General features: G+C 42.7%; 1 protein-coding gene across 1 annotated transcript in view; it reads right to left on the bottom strand.

The window, feature by feature from the left end:
• The window catches only part of smarca2 (SWI/SNF related, matrix associated, actin dependent regulator of chromatin, subfamily a, member 2), a gene marked incomplete in the record, with an annotated part of 51,607 nt that extends 41,889 nt beyond the window's left edge, over nucleotides 1-9,718 (bottom strand). The window contains 11 exon segments of the mRNA XM_037680855.1: nucleotides 683-813; nucleotides 1,810-1,860; nucleotides 2,155-2,325; nucleotides 3,567-3,740; nucleotides 3,875-4,048; nucleotides 5,766-5,892; nucleotides 7,129-7,381; nucleotides 8,288-8,389; nucleotides 8,631-9,005; nucleotides 9,141-9,273; nucleotides 9,485-9,718. Of these exon segments, the coding sequence (XP_037536783.1) occupies nucleotides 683-813; nucleotides 1,810-1,860; nucleotides 2,155-2,325; nucleotides 3,567-3,740; nucleotides 3,875-4,048; nucleotides 5,766-5,892; nucleotides 7,129-7,381; nucleotides 8,288-8,389; nucleotides 8,631-9,005; nucleotides 9,141-9,273; nucleotides 9,485-9,718 (1,925 nt within the window).
• Between the last annotated feature and the right edge of the window lie 2,706 nt (nucleotides 9,719-12,424).

Here is a 12,424-nt window from a genome sequence, read left to right as displayed (position 1 = left end):
AATGTCTACTGCAGCTTTTATTTTGAAGGATTTGTGCCCACATTCAGTGGCTGAAAGCTCAACTCGTGTGCAGTTTCAGCCTTTGGAGGCAGCACAGAACCTGATGATTCCAGCCATCCACCTCTACAACGGGACCAGAAACTCTCTGCAGAACGTGGGTCCGACGGCTCCGACATGTCATGCATCCACTGTCTCAGAATCTTTGAGCCCTGAACTCAGCATTTACATTCACTTTGTTTAGTTCCTAAAATCTTGTTTCATTAAAAACGGTTTCACTCTGGAGCAAAATGTTTGGTCTGTTTCAGGTCTGAGATCTTCTGCTGTGGATTTAAAGTATTATTGGTGCATCAATAATAGTTTTACAATCTCTGAGTCATCATGAGGAGCCTAAAGATTCCCAGCCCTCGCTGTCCTGAATAAACTCGCCGGCTCCTGACCTAAGAAATGAGACAAACAGCCGAAGAGGACCCTTTTCACGTTGCCCTCCTGCACCAAAATAATCCAGTTTAGGAAACAATAGCTGTCCCGCTTTAAGACATTTCAGAGAATCTTACAGTGGAAGGAAATACATTTTGCTCCTGACAGATCTAATCGACCTGGTTGTTAGAAATGAGTTAGTTCGACCAGAAGAGTTACTGGAGACTCATGAGTCATGTCCAAATAACGTCAGAAGCCTCCTCACCCTGGATTCATCTCCAGCCAGGCCTCCAGCTGGCTGGACTTGGGAGCATCTGTCCCCTGGAGGACTTTTCCCGTCTCCGTCTGAATCACTTTGACGGGCAGCTCGCTCATTTGGCTACTTTCATCCATGGGCTGCAAGACAAGACACAACAAGATGCTTTCAACGTTTACTGAACAGCTAACCGTCGTCCAGACTCCAGAAAGAACCTTCTCCATCCGACAGACGAAACAGTCGGAACAACGGTCAGAAAAGTGAAACCATTTGCTGGTTTCAGTGAAACGCTGAGTCAGCATTCAGCTGGCCTGATTTTACATTCATGTATGTTGTTTACAATCTTACTACCTACGGAGACTTTGCGTTATTTTAGCTGTTCGGAAATCAAAATGTTCGGCTCATTCAGGAGAAGGCTGCTGTGACTTTTGGCTTTTGTAACTTTTACACTTTTCCAAAAATTTAACTTGAGTTACAAAAAAAACGTGTCCACAGAAATAAACTTCAGTTCCCTCAAAGCTCTGCTCTCATAAAAAAAAGGCTTCAGCTCTGTTTGACTTTTTTTGATGCTTTTAGTTTTTAGCTAACCTTTTGCTAGTTTTAGCTTTCAGCTAGTGTTCCTCTTCTTTTAGCCTTTAATTTCATAACATTATTTCCTTCCACCTCATGTTCCACATGCGACGTGAAAGACATTAAACTTAACTTGAACTTTAGCTTGTGTTTTTCCTCTTTTAGCCTTTAGCTAGTGTTCCTCTTCGTTTAGCCTTTACTTGGTGTTCTGCTTTTTCAGCTTGTTTTTGAGCCAACAGCTAAGTTTCAGCTTCTTCAGCAGATTCCAGGAGTCATGCAGCTGTCAGCGTTCACTCTGAGCTTTGACAGAAAACGTAACTCCTTTAGCCGTTTTTTAAATTTTAGACTGATAAATAAATAAATCTCCAAAACAGATTTTTGTGTATTTTTTGGACACAAACGGTGAAAAAAGAAAAAATGAGGGGAACCTCTAATCTCTTCTACCTCGATCATCTTCAACATTAAAAAACATTTTGGTTTACTTTCTCATTCCAGACAATAAAAAAATATATATATTTGCAGAAATAATAATGTTTAACGACGCAGAGCTAAAAAGTGGGCGTTACCTCTCCATCAGGTCCGATGGCGCTGGTACCTTCACCGTCTCCATCCACCTTCTACACACAGAAGCAACATTTACAGCAGGAATATTAACTCGGTGGACTTTAAGCCACGTGTTCTGATCTAAAAGGGCAGCTGCTCCTTGGGAGCCACTGAAATAATCAGATAAATCTATTTTCTTAGAAACACGGAGGTACGAAGAGCTCCGAGTGTCAACGGATCCATCGTGAGTTTACTCAGCGCTTCTGAAGTTAAACATCTTTATTGGACTTTATCACACACTGGAATGAATCAGGAATTAAAAGTTAACATCTGCAGGAAGTGACAAGCTGTGAATGAAACCTTCATACCTTCTTCCTCTTCCTCTTCTTCTTCTTGTCCTTGGCAGCCTGAGCAGCTTTGTGTTCGTACACCAGAGTGGTGAGGTTGCCCACGTACTCGTCCGTCTGCTGCAGTAAGTAGGCCAAGCGCTTGTCTTTCTTTTGGTCGATCAGTTTCCTGTAGCCTTCCTCATCTTCTGCCTGGGACAGTGACAGGAGGTCACATGAAGGAGTCGGGTGACGGAGACAAAATACATTCCTAAACATCTCAGGAGTTCTGTTAAACCCATCATCAAGGCATGGAAGGAATATGGGACATGTGTAAATCTACCAAGAGCAGGCCGTCCTCACAAACTGAGTGACCATGAAGAAGGAGAATAATGAGACGGGCCACCAAGACACTTGAGAAGGAGTTGCACGCTTCAGCAGGTGAATTAGAGGAGACTGTGATCATACAACCACTGTTGCCTGAGTTCTTGACCGGTCTAAGTTGTATGGAAAAGTGACAAGGAGACAGAAGACTCAGAATAAATCTCTACTGGAGTTTGTGGAAGACTTCATGGTGAAGAAGGTGGGAGACTGCGACAAAGTCAAGAGTCAACGAGTCTACTGGCTTCCTTCCTTAGATGGAGAACTTTTACTAATGGGATTTTTTATGTATGTGAATGTTTCTGTTCAGGGCTCTGAGAAAACTTCTGTTGTGATTTGGCGCTGGCCTTGGCAGCCGACCCTGGAAGGCATTTAAAAATAGTTTTAAATAAAAACCAAAAAGTGGGAAATCCTGGGGTCAATCTGATGCTGTGTGCAAAAGAACTACAGCTTAAGATATTTATTTTTTCATTGACCCAAAGCATCCAACAAGAACTACACAGAAATGGTCTCAGCAGAACAGAGCGTATGTTCTGGAGTGGCCGAGTCAAAGCCCAGACCTGAATCCAGGAAATCACTTGTAGTTTGACTTGAAAAGGACTTTCTGCCTGATTTAACAAAAGAAAAATGGAGTAAACTTCAGTCTCCTGATGATACGTGATGATCAGACTCCAGTGTTCTGATCTGACATTTATCCACACAAACTCAGGGCGGGGCTTATACTTAGGTCTGTCACGATAACACATTTTGCTGGGCGATTAATTGTCTCAGAAATTATTGCGATAAACGATAATAATGTTTGAAATTTGACAATAATTAGTCATTATTGTCAAATTTAAGAAAAAATCTTGGTTAATTTGTTTTGAGTGTAGTATCTTTTTTTGACCATGAGATGGCAGTGTAATACAGTTTTAACTGAAGGATGGATAGTGAGGGAGTGAGCAGTGTGTCTCTAAGATAAATGGGAGGGAGGCCCCTTGACGTGTCATGGGTTGTCTCTCATTCCTGTTTATCAGTTCTCAAAATGGCGGACGTTCAATGCAGGCTGTTCTGTGATGGATGGATGTTCTTACCATGAGCCTCCTCATCCTCTCCTTCTCAATCCTCTCCGTCTCCTTCTTCTGCTCCCGCTCCGTGTTGGTGTGCCAGGTGGCGATAGCTCTGGTGAGTTTCTGGATTTTTCCGGACACCGAGCGGTGGTACTCTTTGAAGTCTTTAGCATGCTGAAGAATGCTGTTCAGATATTCCTAAAAAACAAAGCACAACATTTACTGCTTGAGACTTTTTCCCCTTATTGTTTTATTTGTAGAAAATAAAAAGAGTTAAAAGTCTTGAGTTCAAACTGAGCAAAGGCCTAAAAACCACACGAAGGTGAACTTACCTGATGTTTCTGTCTGCGTTTCTTCTCCTGCTCCAGTTTCTGCTGCTTCTCCAGCTTTTCCGTCATGCGAGCCTCCCTCAGAGTTTGTCTCTTGCTGCGCCGGTAGGCCTTCGAGTTCAGCGCCGTCTCCAGGGTCGTGTCTCGTCTCACGCATGCCACCACATCCTGCCGCAGCTGGACACACGATGGAGTTACACTTACAGTTCTCCTACCTACAAGTTTGATTTATCCCTCATCCTTTTCTGTTTTATTTTAAAAGTAGGAATAGTAGTACAAATAGTAAGTAGTAGTTTATTTTAGTATCTCAGGACATTATTACCTGCAGTGTCCCCTCAGTGAGGACTGAACTTGGCAAAGGGCCTTCCTGTTTTCAGTTTTCTACACCGCCTTATAATCTAGTTGTTGTTGTTTTGTTTTTTCGCTACTTTTTCCTTTTGACTGTCCTTTTGGTTGCCATTTTATTTTAATTTGTAGAAAAAAAATGTGTATGCCTCTTTTATGATTGTCTATTGTTGTTGTTGTTGTTATCAACCATTATCATCATTCTTTGTTAAAATCAGGTCTCTCTTGTAAATGAGCCCGAGGCTCACTGGGATTAACCTGTCTAAATAAAGGTTGAATGAATGAAAAAATAATAATAATCGGACGACTGTACGTACATATCCGCGTTGTATCTCGGTGCAATGCCAATAAAGTTTATTCTGATTCTGATAATGTCATGACTTCAGCTCCCTGTCTCAGCTGCACTCAGACACCTGCACTCAGCGCTCTCGGCCACGCCCACTTTGCACGTTCAGCACGCAGAACAGCTGATCAGCTGCAGCAGGAAGTTTATCCTGCAGTGTGGGCTGCACAAAGCTGCTAAATACTTTAAAATAATTCAATTCAAGTAAAAATTCCATGCCGATTGTACGGCTCATCCATCAATCAGCCATTATGTGTGGTCTCCAGTCTTATTTTGAAAAACCGCGATAGAGCGAGTTTGTGATAAACGAACCGCGAAGAAGCGAGGGACTACTGTAATGAACTTTTTCAAGATATTTAAATTTTTTAAGATGCACCTGCAGATAACTTTTATCAAGGAGGAAATAATCTTGCAGCTCCTCAGGTACAAGTAAAGTTTTATAATATGTTAAAATGTCAAAACAAAACTTTCCTTTTTTATTCTCAAAACTCTGCCGATGAGATTCTGAACAGAACCTTTAATGGAACCAGCCCCTCCAGAAGAATCTGTCCAGAGGACCGGACTTAACCTTGTTAGACTCGTCTACCTGGATTATAGAGCAGCATCACCACAGTCTCTCCAGAGTTTGGAGTTTTTTTGTGTGACTGGTGATTAAAAATGTGATTTTGCAGCAGTGTTTTCATAAAATTGCAATCAAGTTGCGATGTTTTGTTTTTCTTTACCATTTTGAGACGAGATGAATTTAGAAAAAAGCTGCAAGAGTTTCATGAAGCTTCTAGAAAAGGCAAAGATTTCTGGATAATTGTTTCACAACAACAACAGATCTGTTCAACGTTTATAACAAGAGCATTCATATAAAAATAAAAGCCCACATCAACAGAGAAACGTTTAGTTTTCCATCACTCTTCATGATTATCAGTAATATTTATTGGGAAACGTCCTCTTCTGCCAATAAATGTTTTCATCTCACAGGATTAAATTCCAGAAAGTGAAGGCAGGCAGGGAGTTGGTTAATCAGAATTAATGTTCAGAACTCCCTGGAGGGACTGATTAGTTGTAAACAGCACAGGAAGTCTTTCTTCCAGCTGGTTGGTTCAGTGGTGCAGTGAGCAGCGTGCCGTGACTCGACTAACACTTCTGTAACTCTGACTCGTTGAAGGCTGATTTCTGTGAAGATGAATGAAATGTTGTGCAGCTGTTGTGTACCTGCCGCTGGAAGTTGAGCAGCCGCAGAGCCTTCAGCTCCACTGTAGCTTTGGTCCTCAAGTCAGGAGGCAAGGAGCCCGGCAGACTCTCCAGCTCCTGGATCCGATGTGCGATCCGAGCCTGCAGTCTGAAGCAGAAACTGATTATGACCCACCATCTTTATTTACTTCACTCACTGTTATGTACAAACTTGAAAGGCTCTTATTTTTTACCATTACCGTCATTTCCCCGACTATAAGCCGCTACTTTTTCCACACACTTTGAACTTAAACAATGCTACAGCTAATTTATGGATATTTTTTCGGCAGGCTAACGAGCTTCATGCCACCAAAACATTTAGCCTCGCCCCACCTGGGCGCTCACAAAGCTACCCACTACACGTCTCTCTTGCAAAGAGTGGGTCCTCATGACTCAATGAGACTACCCGTTTAAATAAAAAGGTAAAAAAAGTAATAATAATCTGACCAATGAAATTACCAAACAGGTTTCACTGGTCCACTGGGGAGGGGGAGAAAATTTGTTTTCCCCTCCCTGGGGCACAACAAAGTATTTGCAACCATTCAAAATAAGTAAGAATTGTGCATTAATGCGGCACTCCGAGCTCGGTGGGAGGTTTGGATGACTACCAGCGAGAAACTGTTCACCACAACTGGTCGCATGTTCAGAGCAACCTTTGCTCCAGTCTGACCAGGAGAGGATCACCACAGAGGATCCTGACAGCGGAGGAGCGTAAAAGAAATCCTCCATCACCGACGGGTTTCGAAAGGCTGCTGTGTGAGGAAGAGGACAGCACGAGCTCAAGGGCGCAGGAGGAAGATGAAGATAGCGATCGATGACTTCCTGGAAGGCTTCTGTATTTTTTGTTAACCAGCCGTGTTACCGGCACTGTTCAGAAAAAACATTTACTGAACATATGTGTGTATGTTACGGTACAAATTTAATTAAAAGTTTTAAAAATCTTTCTGTGTAAATGCTTCATGTTACCCGTGGACACCCGTGGCTTATAGACAAGTGTGGCCTATATGTACAACTTTTTCGTTTTAAATTTAGTGGGCACGGCTTATAGTCAGGTGGACGCAATAGTCTGGAAATTATGGTACTGGTTTATAAATTTGTTAAGATTGTGAAGACCATTATAAAATCTGACAAATGATAAATCAGAGAATGTGAAATAAATAAAGAGTTCACTGATGTTGAGAGTTCAGGAAGCAGTGGTGATTTTAATTGGCAGCAGCACGTCGTTAGGTCGCACGCTGCGTTTCAGCGCTCTGACTGGCCTCGTTAACCCTTTCAGAGTTTTCTGAGCTCATCAGTCTGAGTGTCATTAATAAATAAAGCAGAACTCAGCAGGTGGCACGGGTACCTGTGCTCTCTCTCCTGTAAGATTCCCACTGGGTCCAGACCCTGAGGCTTCTGGATCGGCGTGATCCGGTTTTGCTTCTGCTGCATCTGGAGCATGGGGGACACCTGCTGGCCCTGGGGATGGGGGGCCACAGAACCTCCTGGCATGGGCCCAGGAGGCCCCGCGGTGGTCTGAGGAGGTGCAGGGGAGGGGCGGCCGCTGGGAATGGGGGTGAGGTGTTTCTGAGCAGTCGCTTGATTGTCAGCACTCTGACCTGCACAGAAACATTTGTAGATTAAAAGAGTCCTTGTAGAAATGCATATCGCCCACCAACCTGAAGACCTTTGTTTTCAACAAAAATCACATGTGATCTGTCAGCACTCAGAGGACGTGCTGGGAATGACCGTCAGCTACTACCACACCAAGCCTTAGCTCAACATCTGTAAAACTGGCCGTCAAAATTTGCTAATGTCGACCAGCTTGACTAAAAACCTAACCAGTTGTTCTTGTTCTTTTAGTGGTCATTTTTAAGAGTTTCATTAAACCCTGTCCATTGGTTCATCAGATATTTTGCTAACAAGCTGAAAGGGACACACACAAAAAATTTCCAACCTCTCTCAACTGCAGGAGATAATCACCTGATCCATCTTTCCGCACAAACTTCGTAAAAACTACTGGGAGGATTTTCAGGAAGTGGTGTGTGTGACTGAAGGAAGAACTCGTTTATTTACGTTTACAAAAATAATTCACCAGAAACTGACCCTGGACGTGTGAGAGGCCTGAAGAAGACTCGGAGCCAGAGGTCAGATATATCAAATATCAACAACAGTCTTTAGATCACACAAAGAGACAAAAGTCCAACTCCAAAGTCATCAAAATGCAGCCTACGTGCTAAATGTCCTTTATTTCTATGTGCACACTTTGACTTTAGCTATTTTTAGCTTGTTGACGTTTCCAGCTGATGGTTTCATGAACTAGAAATAAAAGTGAAAAACTAGCAGACACCCAGCTGAAGAATTTATGAAAATCAGACAGAACTTTGTGAAACTAATAAACTGACGGAGTCATATTGCAGTGAAGAGTCTTATATCATACAATCTGCACTGCAGTTCACCTGAAGACCCACAGTGAATCTTTTTCAGTTTTCTCAGTGAAACGACAAACGGCTGACAGGACGTACCATCGGGCCACGGTTTGGGTCCCGTGCTCTGATTGTGTACTTGCATGGCTGGTGCTGGAGAGGGGCTGGACTGAGGACCACCCATGGATGTCATTGGCATACCTTTACACCAAAAGAACAGTTCAATATTAGTTCACAGATATTTGCTTTTAATACATTCAAACAATTAAAAATAAAACACGTCTTGATGTTTTAGTATTGTGCCGATGTAAAACTGGATTGGACTGATGGATTGATTGATGACTTTATTAATCCCAGGGTGAATATTTGAGATTAATGTGCATTTATCAGAGTAAAATTGAGTTTTTAATATTGCACAAATGTAAAAGCAGGTTTTCCTCACCTGGAGGTCTGTATGGGCTGGCACTCGATGGCAGCTGTTGCTGCTGCTGTTGTTGCTGCTGCTGTTGCATTGTGGGTAGACTCCTTTTGCCCTGAACGGCGAGTTGGAGGTTTTCTGGCAGCGGTTGCTCCCGGGCCAGAATCTTGTAGGCGAGAATCTGAGCTCTTAGCTGCTGCAGCTGGACCGGGTTGAAGGCAGAGGGCCCCCGACCCTGCTGTCCCATACTGGACATGCCCCCCTGAGGATCCATAGACATCATCGGGCCTGACTGGGAGGGAGGGATGTGGGGGGGTGTAGGTCCACCTCCACCTCCTGACATGGGACTAGAAGCATGCTCATGGAGTCCCATGGGGGATGGGTGTGGAGACATGTATCCTAAAGATGAAAGTTTCAAAGTTAAAGTTCTTTAAACAGCAGCTTCCTACCGAGAGGACGAGAACTCTTACAACAAATCAAATTTTGAAAAACAAAACAAATGATACAAAAAATGTAAAGTATTAGATAAGAGACCTTGGCTGTGCTGGTCCATAGGACTCTGAGGAGGGCCCATGCCACTGTGGAGGGATCTCATCCCGACACCTTTCATGTGACCAAAATGCATAGCCTCTGCCATCGTCTTATCATTCAGTGTCCCCTCCACGGGCTGAAAGAAAGACAACAAGTATGTTAGACGGCTCATCTGGTAACAGAACAGTTACCAAACCAACACTTACTGACTTCAAACACTAAATCTGTGTAGATTGTAAACTTCCAGTCATGTTCTGTCGCGCCATGAGTGGAGAATCACCCACATCCAAACAAGGAAACCTTCCACATGTGTTCAACAGCTGGAGAACTGTGCACTCGCTCCGTACCTTGTGCATAGGATACATGCCGTCCTGGGAGTAGTCACTTTGTCCTTGGCCCTGCATGCCATGAGGGGCATTAGGTGTTCCAGGTCCAGGACTGGGCCCCATCATACTGTGAACAGAACTCGGTGAAGGGTCCGGTCCAGGACTGGGGCCCAGGATGGGCCCTGGGGACAGACCAGCCGAAGGTGAAGGACCAGGATGGGACATACCACCTGATGTGTCTGATGGCGTGGACATCTACCGAAGAAATGGGAGGACTCCAATCAGCTTAACAGTGGGGAGGAGAGAGACAGTGTTTATTTACAACCAATAATTTGAAAAAATCATATCTTTCAGTCTTATAATGTTTTGATAAGCCAAATAATGCTCATTGTTCATAAAACCAGATTAATATGTGGTTATTAACCTACTATGGAGTATTAGAAGTACATTTACTCAGTAATTTAAATTATTTTCAGAGTATTTATATATTTTGTGGCATTAAATGAACGAAATTTTAAAAACGAAAAGCATCCACTGCAGATCACGTTATTTTATGTCTTCAGTTCCAAATCACTTTACTATTATAAACCATAAAAAATATTTAAAATTGAGTGTATGGTGCATTAAACCTCCTCTGGGTTATCCTCATATTTATAAAACCAATCAATCAATCAGCCAGACTACATAGATAAAAATCTGCTCAATAAAGTCCACAGTATGTGGTTTATCAATAACATAAGATCTGAAGAGTGAGAAGGCTCAAAGAACTGGATCATATAAATGTTTAAAGGCAAGTTTGTTTCCATCAAAGTTCGTTCACCAATAAAATATGATTGTGTATAAATCACATCAGCCTTTAGTGACATGTCACTGTGCATTTTACCTACAGTACAGTAAAACACACGATATGCAAAATTTTGTACGCGTTATTGATTATGTTTCTCAAATTTGCTGTTTTAACTTTGTGGCTGTTGTTCTAGATTGACCAGTGCTGCTCTTGGACCCGATAGCCAAAAGGGTTCATTTATAAACAGGCAGCGCACGGCACCATATCCTGTCAAGCCCATCCAGTCCAAGCAGACGGCCTCTCGTCCTGAGCCTGGTTCTGCTGGAGGTTTCTTCCTGTTAAAGGTGAGTTTTTCCTTTCCACTGTTGCATCTGTGCTCGCTTAGGATGGGAGACTGCCACAAGTGAAAACTCGAAGCAATCTGCTGGCTTCTTAGATAAATACTGTTATTAACAGATTTTTATGTATGTGAATGCTTCTGTGCAGTGACCTGAGATGACTTATGTTGTGAATTGACACTATATAAACAAACTGAATATAAAAACATCTCTTTACAGCGATAAGTCTGCCCATACAACGTGCTCGTTTTTCAATCAAGGTGTCGGTAATCAGGTTACCTACCTGTTAAAAATGACTCAGGTCTGGTGTGTTATTTATCTGAAAGTCCCGGCTCAGTTCGGTGACCGTTACCTGGTTAACTACAAGAAACAACCCGACTGTTTGGATCACGGCTCCTAAACCTGGTGGCCCTCGCGGATGTGCAACAAAACCAAACTTAAAATGAAAGTCGAGCTCCTACGATCGTGCCAGTGCTTTAGGAGACTTAATTTAAGTAATATGGGGTGGTTACAAACACTGGGTTTGATAAAGCATATTGTTGGGATGTTTGATTGAAAGGGAGGCTGTTTGGCTCGATCGGAACAACTTGGCTAACAGCTAGCGCTTAGCATAGCTTGCTAGCTCGCTCGGGCTCTGCCCAGCTAGCTGTGTTCGTGTCAGAAAGTTTGGACCGTTAACACGACGCGGAGCAGCCACCAGACAACAACACATCAATTACAAAACTACAAAAAAAAATTTACCTTCCGGCTGATCCCAAATTCCGCACAACTAGACGTTTATTTTGCAATGGCTCTTCAAAAATGACGGCTGTCCACAAGTTCACACCCCCATTAGTGTTGTTTTGCTGTCATCTTTAGTTTTTCTCCATTCGCCATTACTGATTTGTCAATGTCACCGGAAGTCCCGCCTTTCTCAACGGTGATTGGCTAAATAAGCTGTCAGTCATCTTATTTTGTTCTTGAGGAGTGCTGCTGCTAACATGCTGTAACTTTGGCTGAGACTCCAGAAAACAGTAATATATTATAAAATATATAATTTTATATTACTAAATGCCGTTTGGACTTTTGGCGTTTACAAAATATGACAAAATAATGTATTTTCTGCGCTAACCTTATAACCTTAAATTAATCTTAAATGGTAAATGGAGCTTACTTCTATAGCGCCTTCCAGCCCCCTATGAGGGGCCCCAAGGCGCTTTTACAGTACCAGCCATCCACCCATTCACACGCACATTCATACACCGGTGGCGGTAGGCTGCCATGCAAGGCGCCATCCAGTCCCACCGGGAGCAACTCGGGGTTAAGTGTCTTGCCCAGGGACACAACGGCACATGGTGTGGGAAGTCGGGATTCGAACCTCCAACCTTCCGATCAGAGGTCGGCTGCCACTACCACTGCACCACGGCCGCCCAGCAATATCAATCAACCTTTAAATCCCATTGAGCCTCGAGGACTCATTTACAAGAGAGACCTGATTTAAACAAATAAAGATGACAACAGGTTATAAAGACCGACATATTTTTTTCTACAGTATTGCATTTTTCTATTAAATTAAACATAATTGCAGTATTAAACTGAACACGTTGTTATTTTTGTCAGCATCTTTGTCTAGTTCTGCTATATGAACAGATGTACTCACTAAATGTGTTTTAAGTATTATACAAGTATTGATACAAAAAATAGATAGCTAGATAGATACCTTTATATTTAAAATATTTTACATGGTGTCTAATGTTAACCGATTAACTACCGGTAGTTGTCTGCAGTGTGTTCTGCCATGTTTGTAGTTCTCTCTGCAGTCTGTACCTGAGTGTGCTGCCATGTTTGTAGTCCTCT

Source organism: Nematolebias whitei, chromosome 8, assembly GCF_014905685.2.
Source record: "Nematolebias whitei isolate Nwh7 chromosome 8, NemWhi1, whole genome shotgun sequence".
NCBI classification, from domain to species: domain Eukaryota; kingdom Metazoa; phylum Chordata; class Actinopteri; order Cyprinodontiformes; family Rivulidae; genus Nematolebias; species Nematolebias whitei.
This window is presented reverse-complemented; position numbering and strand designations above follow the sequence as displayed.